We start from the raw sequence: 17,648 nt of genomic DNA, 5'->3' as shown, positions 1-17,648 counted from the left end.
GCCCGACTCAGCCTGGTTGTTCCTGGCCCTAGAACCACGATTTTATGGGGCCAGAAAAACTGTGAATTAGGACCCGCTAGCCGGTACTAGGCCAAGTGGAAACGCAACCAAAAACGGGCCCCGCACGGCTCGGCACTGTCTGTGTCATGGCGAATACAGTCGCTGGTTTATTCATGTCTGTAGGTCGTTGTTATGAGTGTGGAGTGAGCATATACAACGTTAGATTAGCCTGGTCGACCCAATCTCCATTCAGAAAACAAGCATTCAAAAAGGTTTTTGAATGGACCGTTCTACCAGTGTCACCACCGAGTTGGAGAGCAGCGCGATGTTATTCGCTGCCGCCTGAAAGGCACACTGGTGCACATAGCCTACTGGTCGCTGGGGGAGCTCAACGTAGGGCGCCGTCCGGCGATTATGTTGGCCTGTCTTACCCCAAAAAACACAGTCAGGCTCGGCTCCAAATAAGGGGTGGTTGGGAAACCAGCATCTGTGAACCCCTCCACCTTGGTGAGGGGAACAAATGTGGCCACCGGAGCCTTCAGGGTCCTCGGGTTCGCCGCCGCCCCCTCCTGGAACCTCCTGATGGCCGGGAAGCGTGGCCAGATCGGGTCACTCCTGACCATCTGCACCCGCGAAAAAACTCTGGTTATGTCGTCCGGAGCACACCTCTCCTGAGCTAGGGGTGTAATAACGGCATCATCATTGACCATCACTGCTCTCCTGACCTGGAGTTCATGTTGGTTAAATGCCGCCCGTTCTTTCTACCTAGAGAGCTAACTGTAGTGATTTTCACGGCTGTGTATATACCACCACAAGCTAACGTCAACACTGCACTCTCCCTCCTGCTAAACACCATCAACCACCAACAGCAAGCTCACCCCAATGGCGTTCACATTGTTGCAGGAGATTTCAATAAGGCCAACCTAAAATCTGTCCTGCCTAAATTCTACCAGCATGTCAAGTGTCCGACCAGAGGGAAAAACACTCTTGATCATGTGTACTCCAACATCAAGCACGCATACAGAGCCATACCTCTCCCCCACCTAGGCCTGTCAGATCATATCTCCCTGCTACTGACCCCTGCATACACCCCCCTTAGACGGAGAACATGTCCAACTAGAAAGTATGTTACAACCTGGCCTGAGGATGCACTTGCTCAGCTTCAGGACTGCTTTGAACACACCCAGTGGGATGTATTTGAACACCAACACCAGGATCTGGCAGCATACACAGAGACGGTACTGTCCTACATTAAATACTGTATCGACAACGTCACTATGGTAAAAAGCATCAGGGTTTTCCCAAACCAGATACCCTGGATGACTGGCCGGATCCACATGCTGCTCAAGGCCCGTGACTCGTCCTTCAGGTCAGGGGACAGAGCTCTCTACAGTGCTGCTCGAGCCGACCTGAGGAGAGGAATCACAAAAGCCAAGACAGACTACAAAACAAGGATTGAGGACCACCTCACAAGCAACAACCCTATGCAGGTGTGGCAGGGCATTAAGAACATTACCAACTACAGGGGGTGTGACACGGCAACTGGGGACTCAAGCGTGTCGCTAGCAGAGGAACTGAACTGCTTCTTTGCTCGCTTCGAGACACCACAGCAGCAATCAGCAACTCCACCCCAGCCCCCAACCGCCTCCAGTACCCCCCCACTTACTGTGGAGGAGCATGATGTGAGACAGGTGCTCAAAGCAGTGAACCCCAGGAAGGCTGCTGGTCCAGATGGAGTACCTGGGAAGGTGCTCAGAGCATGTGCCAACCAGCTCTCACAGGTCTTCACCAGCATTTTTAATCTCTCCCTGAAACTCGCTGTTATCCCACCTTGCCTTAAAACTGCCACTATCATTCCTGTTCCTAAGAAAGCAACCACAGACAGCCTTAATGACTACCACCCCATTGCACTCACACTGTGATCATGAAGTGTTTTGAGAGGCTGGTGTTACATCACATAAAGGCCTGCCTTCCCCCCACCCTCGACCCACACCAGTTTGCCTACAGAGCAAATAGATCCACTGAAGACGCCATAGCCATAGCTCTCCACTGTGCACTGAGCCACCTGGAGCATCGTGGGAGCTATGTCAGATTGCTCTTCATTGACTCAGCGTTCAACACAATCATCCCGGACATTCTAGTTTGCAAACTGTCAAACCTAGGCTTTCCCCCACCCACCTGTTCCTGGATCAAAGATTTCCTCACTAACCGCCCCCAGTGTGTGAGACTTTGCCCCCATCACTCCTCCACCCGCACTCTCAGCACCGGCTCTCCTCAGAGCTGTGTGCTGAGCCCTCTCCTGTACTTGCTCTACACCCACGACTGCAGTCCAGCCCACCCAGAGAACATCATCGTCAAGTTTGCTGACGACACCACTGTGGTGGGGCTCATCTCAGGAGGAGACGAGTCGGCCTACAGGAGTGAGGTACTGAAGCTCTCAGCGTAGTGTTCAGTGAACAACCTGGCACTGAACCCCACAAAAACCAAATAAATCATCGTAGACTTCAGGAGGAATACTACCGACCTCGCTCCCCTCGACATTAACGGCGAGTGTGTGGAGAGGGTCCACACCTTCGAGTTCCTCGGCGTCCTCATCACCAACAACCTTGCCTGGAAGGACAACACCACAGCTGTCATCAAGAAGGCCCAGCAGCGTCTGCACTTCCTGAGGGTGCTCAGGAAGAACAACTTGGCCACTAAGCTGCTGGTGACCTTCTACCGCTCTACCATCGAGAGCCTATTGACATACTGCATCACAGTGTGGTACGCCAGCTGTACTGAGGCCGACAGGATGAGGCTCCAGAGAGTCGTAAAAGCAGCACAGAGGATCATCGGCTGCCCTCTCCCCTCCCTGATGGACATTTACACCTCCCGCTGTCTCAGTAGAGCCAAAAACATTATCAAGGACAGCTCACACCCCGGCTTTCACCTGTTCAACCTGCTGCCCTCCGGCAGGCCCTACAGGTGTATCACATCCAAAACAAACAGACTCAAAGACAGTTTTTTCCCAAGTGCCATCATTGCTCTTAACACCTGACATGTGAATCAATGTGACTCTGTACATATACATATATATCATTACTATTATTATTATTATTATTATAAATACACACTATTATTATTATTTATTATATTACAGATTTTATTTTTATACTCCTGGAAATAATTACTGCACTTTATTCTTTATTCCTTTATCCCTTATTTGTAAGTATGTATGCTGCGTGTATTTTGTTGTCTTATGTTGTGATGTTTTGTTTTAGTTTTGATGGCACCCTTGAAAGGGAGAAGCATTTATCTCATTGTACATGTATAATGACATAAACTATTCTATTCTACTGCTTTTATCTGTGCTGGTCATAACTCATTATGAACCCAGAGCCACATGAGGGACAATCTCTCACACAATTGTTACTCATGTTTATTCTGCAATTGAAGTGTCTCTTGTGCTTCAGTAACGGTGTGCTGAAGAAAAGAGGGGAGCAGATTGTCGGGCCTCCTTCCTATTATACCGGAAGGGAGCCCGAGGGTGGGGCCCCACCTTGCGGGTGGGCGTGGACTACAAGTGTTTCAGTGCTGCGCGGGTGCGCAGGGGGATTACCCAATAGCAATAGCCTTAGAGGGCGAAGCCATACGAAATAGAACACACACATTTCTTACACCAACCAGCCCAAATCTGTATAAAAGACCTGAAGACAGTACTAAACCTTCTATTGGACTTTCTGCTAAAAGCTCATGGTGTTGACCATTTGCAAAAATATTCAACAAAAGCTTTCATGTTGTCCCTAAATCATGTATTTTTCAACCGAAGCAGTATGAGGCCTACCTGGATTTGTGCAGATCCAACAATGCATATGGACTGGTTGGCTCTTCTGACCATTTCCTTGAATCTGGGGTCATTGTATTCGAATCTGCTTCCATACACGATAGAGGAGATGATATTGGATGTTGCATGATTCAACGGGCGCGTTGTATCAAATGGTTTCCCTGTAAAATGGCATTGAGAATACTGATATTATTAGGATTTCAGAACAAAACAAAGAGGGCAGCCTTTTAATATTAAAATGAACCTCACCATGATTTGCCTTTGCTACAACAAAACTGTAAAACATGGGTGATGAATACAAAAATGCTTTTTACTCCATACCTTTATGATCTTCAAACATTTGGGTCAGATGGTGGCATTCCTCTAGGATTTTTTGCTCCGCTATTCTGTTGCCCATGCCAAAGTCTCTCAGGGTGCCGAGGGCAAAACGTCTCAGCTCTTTCCATGATTCTCCATTTGCAAACAGGATTCCTTTTAAACATGACATGCATGTTAAATATAAATCTGTAGTAGTCATGTCTGTACTATTCAACACAATATTCAAGTGTGATTTGACTCACAACAAATAAATGGTAGGTATTATCACTACAATGTTTTTTCTATTGTTTGAAAGATACTGTATATTAAAGATTATGTAAAGGTAAATCCTACCGTGACCTTCATTCATGTCATAAAAAATAGGGGAGATTTCTCTTTCACCAAACTCTTCTGCATTGCTGACCAGAGCATCCTTTACTGACTTGTATCCAGCCAGCACCACCACTTTATTGGTTCCAAAGTATACCGTAAACACAGACCCATATTTCTTTGAAAGCTGTTAAAAGATGTAAAAAAATTGAGATGGCGTCAGTAAAAAAATGTTTGCATGACCTGCAAGTGAATCATTACAACTGTAGCGGCCAAAATCATATAGAAATAAAACTGACAATTCACTTAAAATAACACTGCCGCTGAGGCACTAGTTAGCGGAACTTACGCAGGGCAATGACCCAGGTCTAGACAAGAGTATGGGGGACCCTGATGTAAACAAGACGAAAGTCTTTCTCTGGTCTGCATCCCCTTAACAATTGTATGTTTTGAGCTGTACTGTACTGTACCCAATATACAAGCTGTTAATAAACTTTTCAATCAATCAATCAATCAGTATCCGTTTGTGCATTTTATTATGATCCAATATCATTCAACAGGTTTCCTATGGTTTGTTCCTTAAAGGAATGGTATGCTCATGACACTCATTTTTAAATAATTATCATCCGATAAAACAGACCAGTCTCTGCCAGTCTTTCTTTTCTTTTTTTTTTAATCCGATGACATTATCAGTGATTTTAAACTGATTAATTACCGAAATAACATCAACACTGTGGGCGGCGCCATTTTACCGGACGTGACGTAATCCATGCGTTTGGTTTCGAGGACACGTTGATGTTCATGTTATTTACTGTAGTTACTCTCTTCAAATATGCCTAATTGTATCGCGAAACATTGCCACAATTCTGATAGGAACAATCCACGGAATGCTCGGTTCCATCTGTTGCCAAAAGGTAAGCGTAGGAACGTACGTTCGGAGGCAGTGGCTAGCGAAATGTGGCCGGTGTTCCGGATTAACTGGTTCCCCGATCAACTGGTTGACAGATGTGGAGGCGTGGCCTTCGACTGAAATACACATTTCGATCGCTTCTTCTGTCGTTTACATAAATCTTTTGGTATATTTGGCTGGATAGGAACACTTTGATGCACATTCAGTACCAGTGTGTGAGGTTGTGGTTATGATGGCGATATCCGGACGCGAACAGCAAAGACTACAAAAAGAAAAACGAGTTGACTGGGGATGTCTGTTCAAAACATTGCGAGCTCCAATAAATCATTTAATCCAGCTATTGTTGCCAGACTTATTACTGAATATCGGTCTTAATGTGATACCAAGTCCATCTGAGACCTGTGTACACCTTCAGACAGCCTCCAAGTGAAGCACACGTTCTTTACTCACAGTTTGAAAGCAGCGTGGAGAAGTCTTCAACTGTGTTAAGCTGTGATCCGCTCGAATAAATCCTTAAAACCAGCTATTGTTGCCCGACTTATCACTGAATATCGTTCCTAATGTAATACCAAGTCCATCTGAGACATGTGTACACCTTCAGACAGCCTCCCAGTGAATCTAAAATATTATAGTGTGGTGGTTCGATACGTCGTGTTGATCTGTGGTGCACTCATAACGCGCAGGGCTGGAGTGACTTTTGCTGTTGGAACTCGGGTTTGAGTCCAGCATGAACTTTTTTGTTATTTTCATGTCGATGGACACTGAATATTATGTGGTTTGAATAGAGGATTCCTAATATTATTTGCCGAGACCAACATTAATGACCCATCAGCATTTTAAAGTCTAATATCCCTGCACATGCAGCAATGACATTTCTGCTGCTATCTTTGCAAAACGAGTTAACAGCATGTTATCTGGATGAGTGCTGCAGAATGCCGTTTTTATAAGGGATGTATATGTGTGTGTCTTTCATATTAAACATGATCGCTGGTAGATAGCCACAAAAGTCGTAACACAGTTTAATCTGGGCGGATCCCATTTCCCCATGGGCGAATCACAGTTTAACACAGCTGAAAACTTCTCCACGCTGCTTTCAAACTCTGAGTAAACAACGTACGCTTCACTGGGAGGCTGTCTGAAGGTGTACACATGTCTCAGATGGACTTGGTATCACATTAGGAACGATATTCAGTGATAAGTCGGGCAACAATAGCTGGTTTTAAGGATTTATTCGAGCGGATCACAGCTGAAGACTTCTCCACGCTGCTTTCAAACTGTGAGTAAAGAACATGTGCTTCACTTGGAGGCTGTCTGAAGGTGTACACAGGTCTCAGATGGACTTGGTATCACATTAAGACCGATATTCAGTAATAAGTCTGGCAACAATAGCTGGTTTAAATGATGTATTGGAGCTCGCAATGTTTTGAACAGACATCCCCAGTCAACTCGTTTTTCTTTTTGTAGTCCTCGCTGTTCGCGTCCGGATATCGCCATCGTAACCACAACCTCACACACTGGTACTGAATGTGCATCAAAGTGTTCCTATGGAGCCAAATATACCAAACGATTTATGTAAACGACAGAAGAAGCGATCGAAATGTGTATTTCAGTCGAAGGCCACGCCTCCACATCTGTCAACCAGTTGATCGGGGAACCAGTTAATCCGGAACACCGGCCCGAACCGAAAGATCCACAGGCGCATGTATGCAGCGAACATTTCAAGTTTCCGGACGACTACTCTGAGAGTATGATAAAATATAACATGGGATTTATTGAACAACCATTACTTAATGGAGATGCAGTACCATCGGTCTTTCTGGTGTCATCACCGACCAGGACACAAGTTCGGCCAGTTGAGAAATCGCCCTCTGCAAGTGTGAAGCGACGGAGGACCAGAAGTAGTGCTCGGAGTAAGAATAAGGTATGTTATAGTGCATTTCCATTGCAGCGGGTAGCCCCGTTTAAACGTCCTTTATCGTCCAGGCCAGGCCAGTTTTTGGTGGCCTTTCCATATAGCGTAGTACCGGCTAGTGGGTATTTTCCCCCAGTTTTTCCGGCCCCATAAAATCGTGGTTCTAGGGCCAGGGACAACGAGGCTGAGTATGCTAAACTAGAGCGGGAATCGCTAGCAAGGGTGGTACCACATGCATACATATCTAGTAATCAAAAGCATTGTATCTACTAAGTAGGCTCGAACCTGTATGGCTGAATTCCCCCATCCAATCTCTTCATATTGCTCAAAACTTCTTCCTCGGCTGACGAGTCCGAACTCAAATACTCCGCCAAGTTTTCGTGTGTTTACAAAGTGAACGCATGGATGACGTCACGACCATCACGTGACTACTGAAAATGGGCAAAATGGCAACGGCCTGACGGAATATACAGGTTTTGATAAAAAAAGAGCTATAAAATCATTATTTACCGGGGAATATCGCTGATTTCTTCAGGGTATGGTTTAAACATAATGTTTCACTAAATACTGAAGTTTTGATTAATTATCTAATGAGTGGAGCATTCCTTTAAGCCTTTCCTTTATTGTGGCTGGAAAACCCTGGTAAAAAACAGTTTGCCTACTAGTGCTCTGGCTCCCACCACCACCACCTGTCTCCAATATATACAAACATGCCTTCAAAATAAGCATAGAAACTACTTTAACTTACGACAATAATAGGCTACATTTACAATAAACACTATAAACAGCAAGAAAATAAATGTTTAAGTATTACATAATATAAAGAGATATATAGCTCTAACAACAACAACTGTATCAACATGGATTTGCTTTAGGATAGCTCACCTCATAGAGGGTTTTGTAGGGTCTCTTGAGATCAAGCTGCAACAGGTTACCAAGCAGGGGAAGAGGCCTCGGTCCTGGGGGCTCCTTCCCTATTTCCTTGGTGATTAAACTACTGGATACAAGATAGAGAATGAGCAGGAGAGCCACCAACCCCAACAAAGTGGTGGGATTAGAGAAAAAGATGAGAACAAAATCGTGCCAAAGAGACATTTGTTCTGCTGTTGACAGTGCTTAGCCCTGCAGATAACACCGTGGTGTTCACGCTCCTCATGCAAGCACAAATCATGTGAAATGAGTGACTGAGCTTTAGGTAACGGAGCATTATGGGCTGGTCCCCGCCCACGAGGACGGTGTTTGTGGCACAGATCCAATCCTGGCAGTCAAAGCAGAAGGACTTGTTTTGATTGGAGATGAATGTTTTGGAGGCTGAAGATTTAAGGTTAGGATAAGTCTCCAGGAAATGCATGTAAGTCAATGTCATGTCCCCTGAAGTGATGTATACATTTGTGTACACACTGTGTGTGTGTACAACACTGAGCGGTGAAAATATAACACTGTGCAGACTGCAACATTCTGCTGCAGTAGAATTCATACAGAGTTGGAGTTTATTCACACGTCACATACTACAGTGGGTAATGTTTTCAAGAAACATTGAACAGTGCTGCCACATATGACACAGGAAAAAAGAATATGCCATTATATAAAAATAGTGTTGCTACAAAAGTATAAATGAGGCTTACTAATAAGACAACTCAGATCTGAAGCTACACAGGAATCTGCTGCCAAAGTGCAATAAAAAAGACAACATTAATAGAATCAAACCTTTTTTTTGTTGCATTTTAGTAGAGTATACAAATAAATGCCTTTAAAATAGGATGCAAGCAACACTAGTTTCTTAACCTGAATTGATAATAGACTATAATCAATTTAAACAGAACAGATCTGAATGTTTGCATTCTTATACCATTGTACATTAATTATAATGAATAAGTTCAAACAAACTAAAACTTACAGCTGATTAATAACGGTATCTAACTTGAGTTTTTATTATATCAAAAACCTGTTGAAATGCTACTGTTATTTTGACTGTCCCCCAAAAGCGCGTCGGCAGCCTCCAGGAATGCTTCTTTCACAACTTCGCCGTCTTTGAAAGACTTCATGTGTTTCGCAAGAACGTGACTGACACGATAAGATGCTCTGGTAGCAGCCTTGCTCTTGTTGTGAGAAGCCCCTCACTGCAGTGCGCAGTACCTCAAGCCCCTCCTTCTCAACCTTTGAGGCACGTGACTAACGGCGCCTCCTTCTCAACCTAGGCCCCTCCTTCTCAACCTAAGCCCCTCCTGGCACGTGACTAACGGCCCCTCCTTCTCAACCCATATAATTGCTTATATATTTATGATCCACGTCACATCTTCAGTTTTGGCGGCAGTTCTCCTGTTTGTCTAGAAGTCTTCTCATCAGGGCTCTATAAATAGAGAATTACGGCAGATATGTAATATTTAATGCAGCCGAACCGTGTATTACAATGCCGTTATGTGATGACTTTCAAAGAGAAAAGCAAGCCCACTCGGAATAAAGTATTATTGTATTTTTAAAAAACGTTTTCAGATTTCACATCACATAAACACCAAATCCCAGCATGCATTGCGGATAACCATCCAATCATCGAGCTGAGGATCTTGCCTACGTCTGTTTCCGGTTTCGTTTAATGACCGATGTATTTTGTTATACACACATTCCTTCACATTTACATTTGAATGTGCATTAAAGTATTTTGTGAGGCCTTCTAACATGTTTTTAAATATAACTACGGTTGTAGTTGAATAGTTTGTAAATTAACATGAACCGAAGCTGTTGCTTGGCAACTCAATCGCACAACGTCACGTCCGTTAATTCCACATCCGCACGCATGGATTAACATCGATTTAATACATTAATGTAGCCTTTATTTATGCTAAAAGAGGTGTCGACCAGCTGGGGCAACAAGAACATCGCTGTAATCGAGTGTGACTATTAAAAAATAAATCATTACGTCGGGGTAGCATTTGCTTGGTATTTCCGGTTATTTCTCCACTGGTTAACATGGGTTAACAATACCTTGTAGCTGTCACGTTTGAAGGGGACGAAACCGTGACATCTTCACGTCTCCCAGCATGGTAATTCGTCACATGTTCACGTCTTGCCGTGATACCGGGTTGTATGTAATAGTAGGATTGCTGTATAAGCAAAGTCCTGAAAAAACTATGCATAAACTATATTTCAATTCGATTTTTACAAAATAAATGTATATGCAACTTATTTTATTCCTGCCTATTGCCTAACTATTTTGTTTGTGTTTATTTTCTTTGACCAGAAACACATCACACACTTACACCATGATGGGAGCCCAAAAGTGTATGTAGAGGAAACTTCTGTGTAGCATGCAGTGGAGTCACCGACTCAGGAAGGAGACACGGGAAGAGTCGGAGCTTTGATGTCAAACCACTGTGATTTATTTGGAGTTGGTACCAGAGTATTCACATCACAAATCCAAGAGTCAGAGGTTCTGACTCCACGGTAGAGTTGCCACGTCAATTCTGGAGAGCCTCTCTCTTGCCAGCCCATCTAACTGGTTTCGCAGAGAGTAAACAACATATTTGAGGAGATAGCCTAAACAGTGTGGGAACACAGAGCTACTTGCCTCGGACACTTATGACCTCGAAGATTTTACCTTGGAGTCCACAAATACAGAGAAGGAAGTGTCCCAGTGTACCCACAACACAGACCATCTGTATCCCAGTATTGACCGGTCACAGAATGGGAACAATAACATTATTGGCTAAGCCGCCTGTGTCCTTAAAGAAGGTAAACAGACATCGAGGTTTGTCCTGTATGTTACTAATTGGCGTCTTATGATAATTATTTCCACAACAGTCCTCTCTTTTTATCATTTATGATAACCTAAAAACATTAGTCTAATAATAATTTGGACAATAATTAACTCAATAGGCGTCTCCAGGTTCGAGTGTGGTCTCACCTTACATCAATTATATCACAAAGTGGAATAAGATTGAAACATTCAATCACAATGATTGATACAGCCAATTATAATAGGAAAAATCATCTCTCATCAGTGTTTGATCATCTTTTGTCAAAAGCATAATAATGAACACACATAAAACACAGGTGCACAATGGCTAAATATTTGTTTTAAACTAATATCTTTTATCATTTACCATTAGTTAATTTCATTCATCAAACTATAAAATCAAAACCAGCTTGCCGCTTTAAAGATTTACTTCAAGGCAATCACTAGTCAAAAGCATAATAAAACTCAGGATCGTAAGAGACCCTGCTAAAAATTCACAGTTAGAGTATAGAATTCACAATGGTGATTTGATCAATCTATGATCTGCAAAATTGCAGTGTCCTCAATTTTAGTATTATCTTAAGAGTCAGGCACTTAATTTTAGTAATATCAATACATTCAAAATCTGAAAAGGAAAAGTCAGACATGTATTGTGTAGTGTAACAACCTGAAAAGGAAAAAAATCAACTTTAATCAGTTTTAATTAATTGGCCATTCGTTGTAAGGGGGAACCCATGGTTCGGGTGCCACGGTAGAGACCCACGGGTCGGGAAGCTCGACGTCGTACATCATCACGGTGTCATCAATGGTGTCGTACCCCACCAGTGTCTGTGGGGCCTGGAGGGCGGTTTTGACAACCTTTTGTATGACTAGTTTAACAACAGTGACTAGGCACATTATCAGGATTAGTACAGCTAAAATAAACAGTGAAATGGTAATGGCAAGTTTACCCAATCCCGCTCCCCATGACCCAAATATTCCAGATAAATCCCCAAATGCAAACCCATGAGTTTCGTGCAATTCTTTTATTCCCCTAGCAGTATCATGAGCCATATCCATGACCTCAGGTGTAGCATCAGAGATGAAAGAACAACACTCAGAGCCAATCACCTTGCACGTGCCCCCCTGTGCTGCTAGCAGAAGATCCAGTGCCATGCGATTCTGTAATGCCACTGTTCTAACTTCCTGCAGTTCTTTGTGTTCAGCCAACATGGCTCTGTTGGATACATTGAGGTGGTTTTCCACTATTTTGGAGAGAGCTATGATTTCCTGCTGGGAAACATAAATGCCGTACCAGGGCAGGACAGCGCTAGCCAGCTGCTGACCTGTTGTGATGGTCCTACGATTTCTGTGTAGGGAGGGGAGTATTGCTGCAATCTCATCAATCTCTACTTTACGGATCAAAGGGATTAGATAGGCTAGATAACAGGTGCCATCAAAAGTGTCATAAGGCATGCAACTGTAGGCTCTATCTCCACAGACCAAGTAAACTCTCTGGGAGGGGAGTACTGGTTAGTTTGACCTTTATTACGGTGTTACAGTCGCTGTGGCCCACATCGTGAGAGGGTAGAAACCCTCCTCCGTTCTGAAAGCAGATAGACACATTCTTCCACTCATGCACCACAACTGGGGGAATATAAACTGAACAGTCACGTGTAGGGGACTTACCTAGGGGTAATGGCAGCGAGCAATCATGTATTTTAACTTTAATCGAGTCCACTGTTCGGGACCCGAACCAGGGTACCACTGTTACTAAGGCTTCAACCAACAAAGATGGTGTGTGTGGTTGAGGTGAACATGTTGGTCCCGTATAGTTAATTGAACAATTAGTCTGGACTAGAGCTAATTGGAATCTGTATTCAAAAACTAGGTTTAAGTACTTCTTCACATATATAATTTTTAGGACCATTACTCGCTTGAAACCGTCTGGTAGGTAATCCTTATTTATTGTGTCAACAATGAGCGAGATTAAGCCCTTGTACCTTAAAGGTTGCTTGTAGCTTACACAGTAGGTCTCTGCCCATCAGGTTAATTGGGCTGCCCTCTGAGATAATGAAAGAGTGTTGCACCTGTGATCCATCAACGGAAATATTAGTTCTCTCTGAAATAGGCTCTGCTATTGGAACGCCGGAAACGCCTACAGTGGTAACAAAACTGTTAGTTGCTTTACACACCTTCTCTTTTGTTCGTACAGCTGATAATGTTGCACCACTGTCAACCAAAATGTCAACAGTTGTGCCATTAACCTCAACCGGCATCATTGGATCTTCGCGGGGGTTAGTGGAAAGGCGAATAGTTGCTGCTTGAATGTGGATTTTTTGTGTTATTGACCCTATTCCTCCATGGCCTCCCTATTGTTCATTATAGCCACCCTGTGCTGCTGCATACTGCCCCTGCTGGGCCTGCCTGTCATAGGGTGGAAAGTGGCTGCTGGACATAGGTGGGGGAGGCGGCAGTGTGGGCTGCAGGGGTGGGGGCAGAGCAGGCAAATTGTGTGTGTGCTGCTGTGCCCCCCACCTCTTAGGACATTTCCCTGCCCAGTGCTCAGTGCTGCCGCATACGTGGCAGTGCATTGTTTTTTTTTGGTTTTTGTTTTGCTGCTGCCTGTTCTTGTTTTGATAACCTTGTGACTGTCCTTGGTTCTGATATTGTGGTGTGCTGTTTTGTCCCTGAGTCTGCTGGTAGTTACTCTGACCTTGATAAGCCTGTGTGCTTCCCTGTTGCAGCACCTGTGCCGTTCGGGGAATCAGAAAAATCTGGCTTCTGTGTAGGGCCCGCATGGTGGCAATAGTAACTTTCCAGGTTTTCATCTGCCAATCGGGGGTGGCTAACATGTAAGCTTGAGCTGTCTCCGGGATAAGGTTATGCAATAAGCTCTGTACTGCAAACAAATCATTGATCTCTCTTTTAATGCCTGCATTGTTGTCTCACACCGTTATGAATCTCTGGATAAAGTCTGGCACTGTTTCTGTAGGGCTCTGGATGCAAGCCATCACTTGGGAAAAGTCAGTGTGAGTTTTAGCACAAGCTTTGATAGCCCTAGCTCCGTCAGTTTCTAGCCACTGAGTGAGGGACTGTGTTACAGGCCAATCTCCTGCGTTTGTGCACACTGGAAATTTAAACTCATCTTTGCATGTTGGCCATTCGGCTTTGTATGTGAGGACGATCAGCTGTTTAACATCATGCACCAAACAGTTATAGACCATACACACATTAGTCAGCCATGACAGATATTCATCTGGGCTTTTAGTGGGGTTGGGCGCGTGTCTTGTGACATCGATAACCTCTGAGGGAGTCCATGGTTTAAATACCGGGACTTCTCCTATCAGGATTTTCGGGGCATTGTGTGTTTCACTGGCGGCTGCGGCTTGTTGTGCTTCCTGCGCTGTATTATGTACCTCTTGCTCTTGCGCAGCCTGTGACGCCTTTCTTGTGATCATTTTTCCCCTGAGTGCCGCTATCTCCTTAGCTGTGAATTGGCGCGGTGTGTGCTCTAAACTGAGCGGAGGAGGAGGGGGAGGAGAAGGAGGAGGGGGAGGAGGAGAAGAAGAAGAAGAAGGGGGAGGGGGGCTTTGCTCTGGAACTGTCCCTGTCTCTGCTGAAGACTGGCCACCTGAATAACCAGAAGCCTCACCTCCGCCCCTGTAATCTGCCCTTTCCTGTAAACCTGCGTTTCGCTCTGTGTGTGCGTCATGTATTTCTTGCTCCCTTTCCCTCTTCACTTCTATCTGTCTGATGTTTATGATATAGCTGCAACTGCCTCCAACAAGTCGTTATCTGAGTTTCTGGCAATATGATTTATTTATTTTGTCTCTGTGGTGGGGATTACTTTGGGGCAGAGAGTTACAGTGTGCTCCTTGATAATGCTCTGTGTTAGTTGGACCCCTGCGTCTGTCAAGATGCTAATCACTTGGGACGGGAGGGGCTCTTTTCCTTGGCGCCTAATCCAGTCTGACATTATAGCTTTAGCTACGGCCGCTACATCGTTGCCATGTCTCTCTTTTATTCTGGACATGATATCTGCTCTGACGTCAAAAGCGGTTTGTAAACTGAGTAAGTGACAACCTGCAACACATTTGGAAACATTATCAAGCAGTCTTCTGAGTTCACTAGAGCCCCATTCACATCCACCTTCACTTTCACTCCTTTTTCCCACAGACATCCACGCTTTCACGCTTTTTTTCATGTACCCTTTGTCCCAAGCTGGGTTAGGATCATCATCAATAATCTGAGAAGCCTGTCGCAGCACACTCATATCAAAAGTGCCTGTGTATGGCCAGTCAAACGGGATTCTCCCTCTCTGGTTGTTCTGTTGTGAAAATTCGCACATCAATGCCGTAAAAGGCATCACATGATTCCAGCCTACAGCTCTGCCGACCATCCCAGACGGCATATTTGAGGAAAACATGTGTGTGTAGTTCTGTTTGTCTGTTGCGAATTTTGGTAGGTGTGGTGTTTGTTTATCGTATGTTTGAGTTTTAGTTTTAACCACCGGCTCAGGTGTGGACAGATGATTACCCATGTTTGTGGTTAGTATTTGAAGATCAACACTGCAATTTGGACAAACAAACATGAGCTCACTAATAAACGCCAGGGCGACAGCAAAGCTCTTCAACTCAATATTAGTCCGGTTTTAAGAGAGATCTTAGAGGGGGTGAGGAATTATCTCCGGTGGACGTCTGCTCACGTCTACCCTTGTATACAAGTGATTTATCGGTGCTTGAAAGCCGTCCAAGAGCGATAACTAAGCTTATCCTCTTGTGACAACCACTAGGCTATCTGTTTCTAGTGGCGCTGTGCCCCCCCGATCGGAGCCCACAGACTTTTTCCCTGCCCTTTCTCTCCAAACAACAGCTCAGTTGACTGTAGTCCGTACGACCAGCCTATATCTACTCGCCATCGAGTTCACCTCAAGGTGAAACACAGTTTGCCTATGCTTGCTTGCCACTACACACCTCTGATCAATTAGCCTATAATTGTATGTATGCACTCCTGACCGCCACCTGCTCCAGAGAGCCGTAGCGTATCGGGTGATGCACGCACTTCGCGCTGGCCCGTCTAACCATGAGAAAAACGGTCCTAAACAACGAGTGCTTTTAGACCGTCCCGTTTGAAGGACGGCGGTGCCGTGAGTTAAAACCTAGACAATAACTGTGATTTTCTTCCTCTCAGCCTGCACTGCTCCAGCCCCACACACACACGGTGAGGTTTTTTTACACACACACACGCAAGGCTGCAGCTGGAGCCGTGTTTCTACAGAGAGGTGATAGCAGTAAATATCTCTGGCTGCTTATTTTCAACTGCTATGTTCGGCCGCTAAGACCCTCAAAATCCGGCGATTTGTCCAGTACAAATCTTTTGCATTGCTTTCAATTCACACAGAAGCTCCACCTCACTGATGCCCTTTCTTTAAGGTCTCTTTAAACATGAGCTGTGCATGCTTGTATGGCACTTCCGTCCCTAATCAGCATACACAGAGGAAGCCAGCCAGGACTGAGTCCCCAGACACTGATTCCCTAGGTTTAACTATCCCCAAATGTTCATTAACCAAAAGGAAACGCAGCCGATCAGTTTCACAGGTAATTTTAGGATACCGTCAATCACAGATTCTGGTAAGGCAATGTCCAAATGTGGATTTGAAATTACACTTACCAGTTCTGAAGATATAGTGGTATCTTGCCGACAACGCCAATTTGTAGAGGAAACTTCTGTGTAGCATGCAGTGGAGTCACCGACTCAGGAAGGAGACACGGGAAGAGTCGGAGCTTTGATGTCAAACCACTGTGATTTATTTGGAGTTGGTACCAGAGTATTCACATCACAAATCCAAGAGTCAGAGGTTCTGACTCCACGGTAGAGTTGCCACGTCAATTCTGGAGAGCCTCTCTCTTGCCAGCCCATCTAACTGGTTTCGCAGAGAGTAAACAACATATTTGAGGAGATAGCCTAAATAGTGTGGGAACACAGAGCTACTTGCCTCGGACACTTATGACCTCGAAGATTTTACCTTGGAGTCCACAAATACAGAGAAGGAAGTGTCCCAGTGTACCCACAACACAGACCATCTGTATCCCAGTATTGACCGGTCACAGAATGGGAACAATAACATTATTGGCTAAGCCGCCTGTGTCCTTAAAGAAGGTAAACAGACATCGAGGTTTGTCCTGTATGTTACTAATTGGCGTCTTATGATAATTATTTCCACAACAGTGTATATTTGTAATTCTGGTAGTTATCACTGCCCGTTCTGCCAATACCAGGGTCAGAGGCTTCAGGTGGAATACCATGCCAAAAGCCATTCTTCTGTGAGGCACAGAGGTATAATAAATTGCTCTTTTTAGTGCTGTCTGTATTTTCACATTATTTACAATGAGAGCTTAATGTCTTCAAGCTTATTGACTTTACTATTGTTTCTTGTTTTCAGAGTTCACAATAGACCTATCGCTAAACCACGCCCCAAATAGAATTTGTCCAATCATATCACAGCGAAAATCCCTCCTGACAGAAAACTCGGACATCACCAGAAAAGCTGTTTGTGGGGCGCATCAAACCAAAACCAGACGTCTGTGATCGAAACCACTGTGAAGAGTTCAGTTTCTATGTTTATTATCTAGCTAATATCTGATGGTGAAACGCTGTGCGT

General features: G+C 44.4%; 1 protein-coding gene across 4 annotated transcripts in view; it reads right to left on the bottom strand.

Moving 5' to 3' along the window:
* The window catches only part of LOC117548295 (cytochrome P450 2K1-like), a 50,103-nt gene extending 33,294 nt beyond the window's left edge, over positions 1 to 16,809 (bottom strand). The window contains exons 1-4 of one of the 4 annotated variants that reach the window (XM_034219459.1): positions 8,158 to 8,647; positions 4,475 to 4,637; positions 4,145 to 4,294; positions 3,824 to 3,984 (exon numbers count right to left, since the gene is read on the bottom strand). In XM_034219459.1, the coding sequence (XP_034075350.1) occupies positions 3,824 to 3,984; positions 4,145 to 4,294; positions 4,475 to 4,637; positions 8,158 to 8,367 (684 nt within the window). In that variant the 5' untranslated portion in view covers positions 8,368 to 8,647. Of the gene's footprint in view, positions 1 to 3,823; positions 3,985 to 4,144; positions 4,295 to 4,474; positions 4,638 to 7,557; positions 7,610 to 8,157; positions 8,648 to 16,657 lie in introns of those variants that run through there. The other 3 variants (XM_034219460.1, XM_034219462.1, XM_034219461.1) reach the window with 3 other exon arrangements.
* Between the last annotated feature and the right edge of the window lie 839 nt (positions 16,810 to 17,648).

Source organism: Gymnodraco acuticeps, unplaced genomic scaffold, assembly GCF_902827175.1.
Source record: "Gymnodraco acuticeps unplaced genomic scaffold, fGymAcu1.1, whole genome shotgun sequence".
NCBI lineage: Eukaryota > Metazoa > Chordata > Actinopteri > Perciformes > Bathydraconidae > Gymnodraco > Gymnodraco acuticeps.
This window is presented reverse-complemented; position numbering and strand designations above follow the sequence as displayed.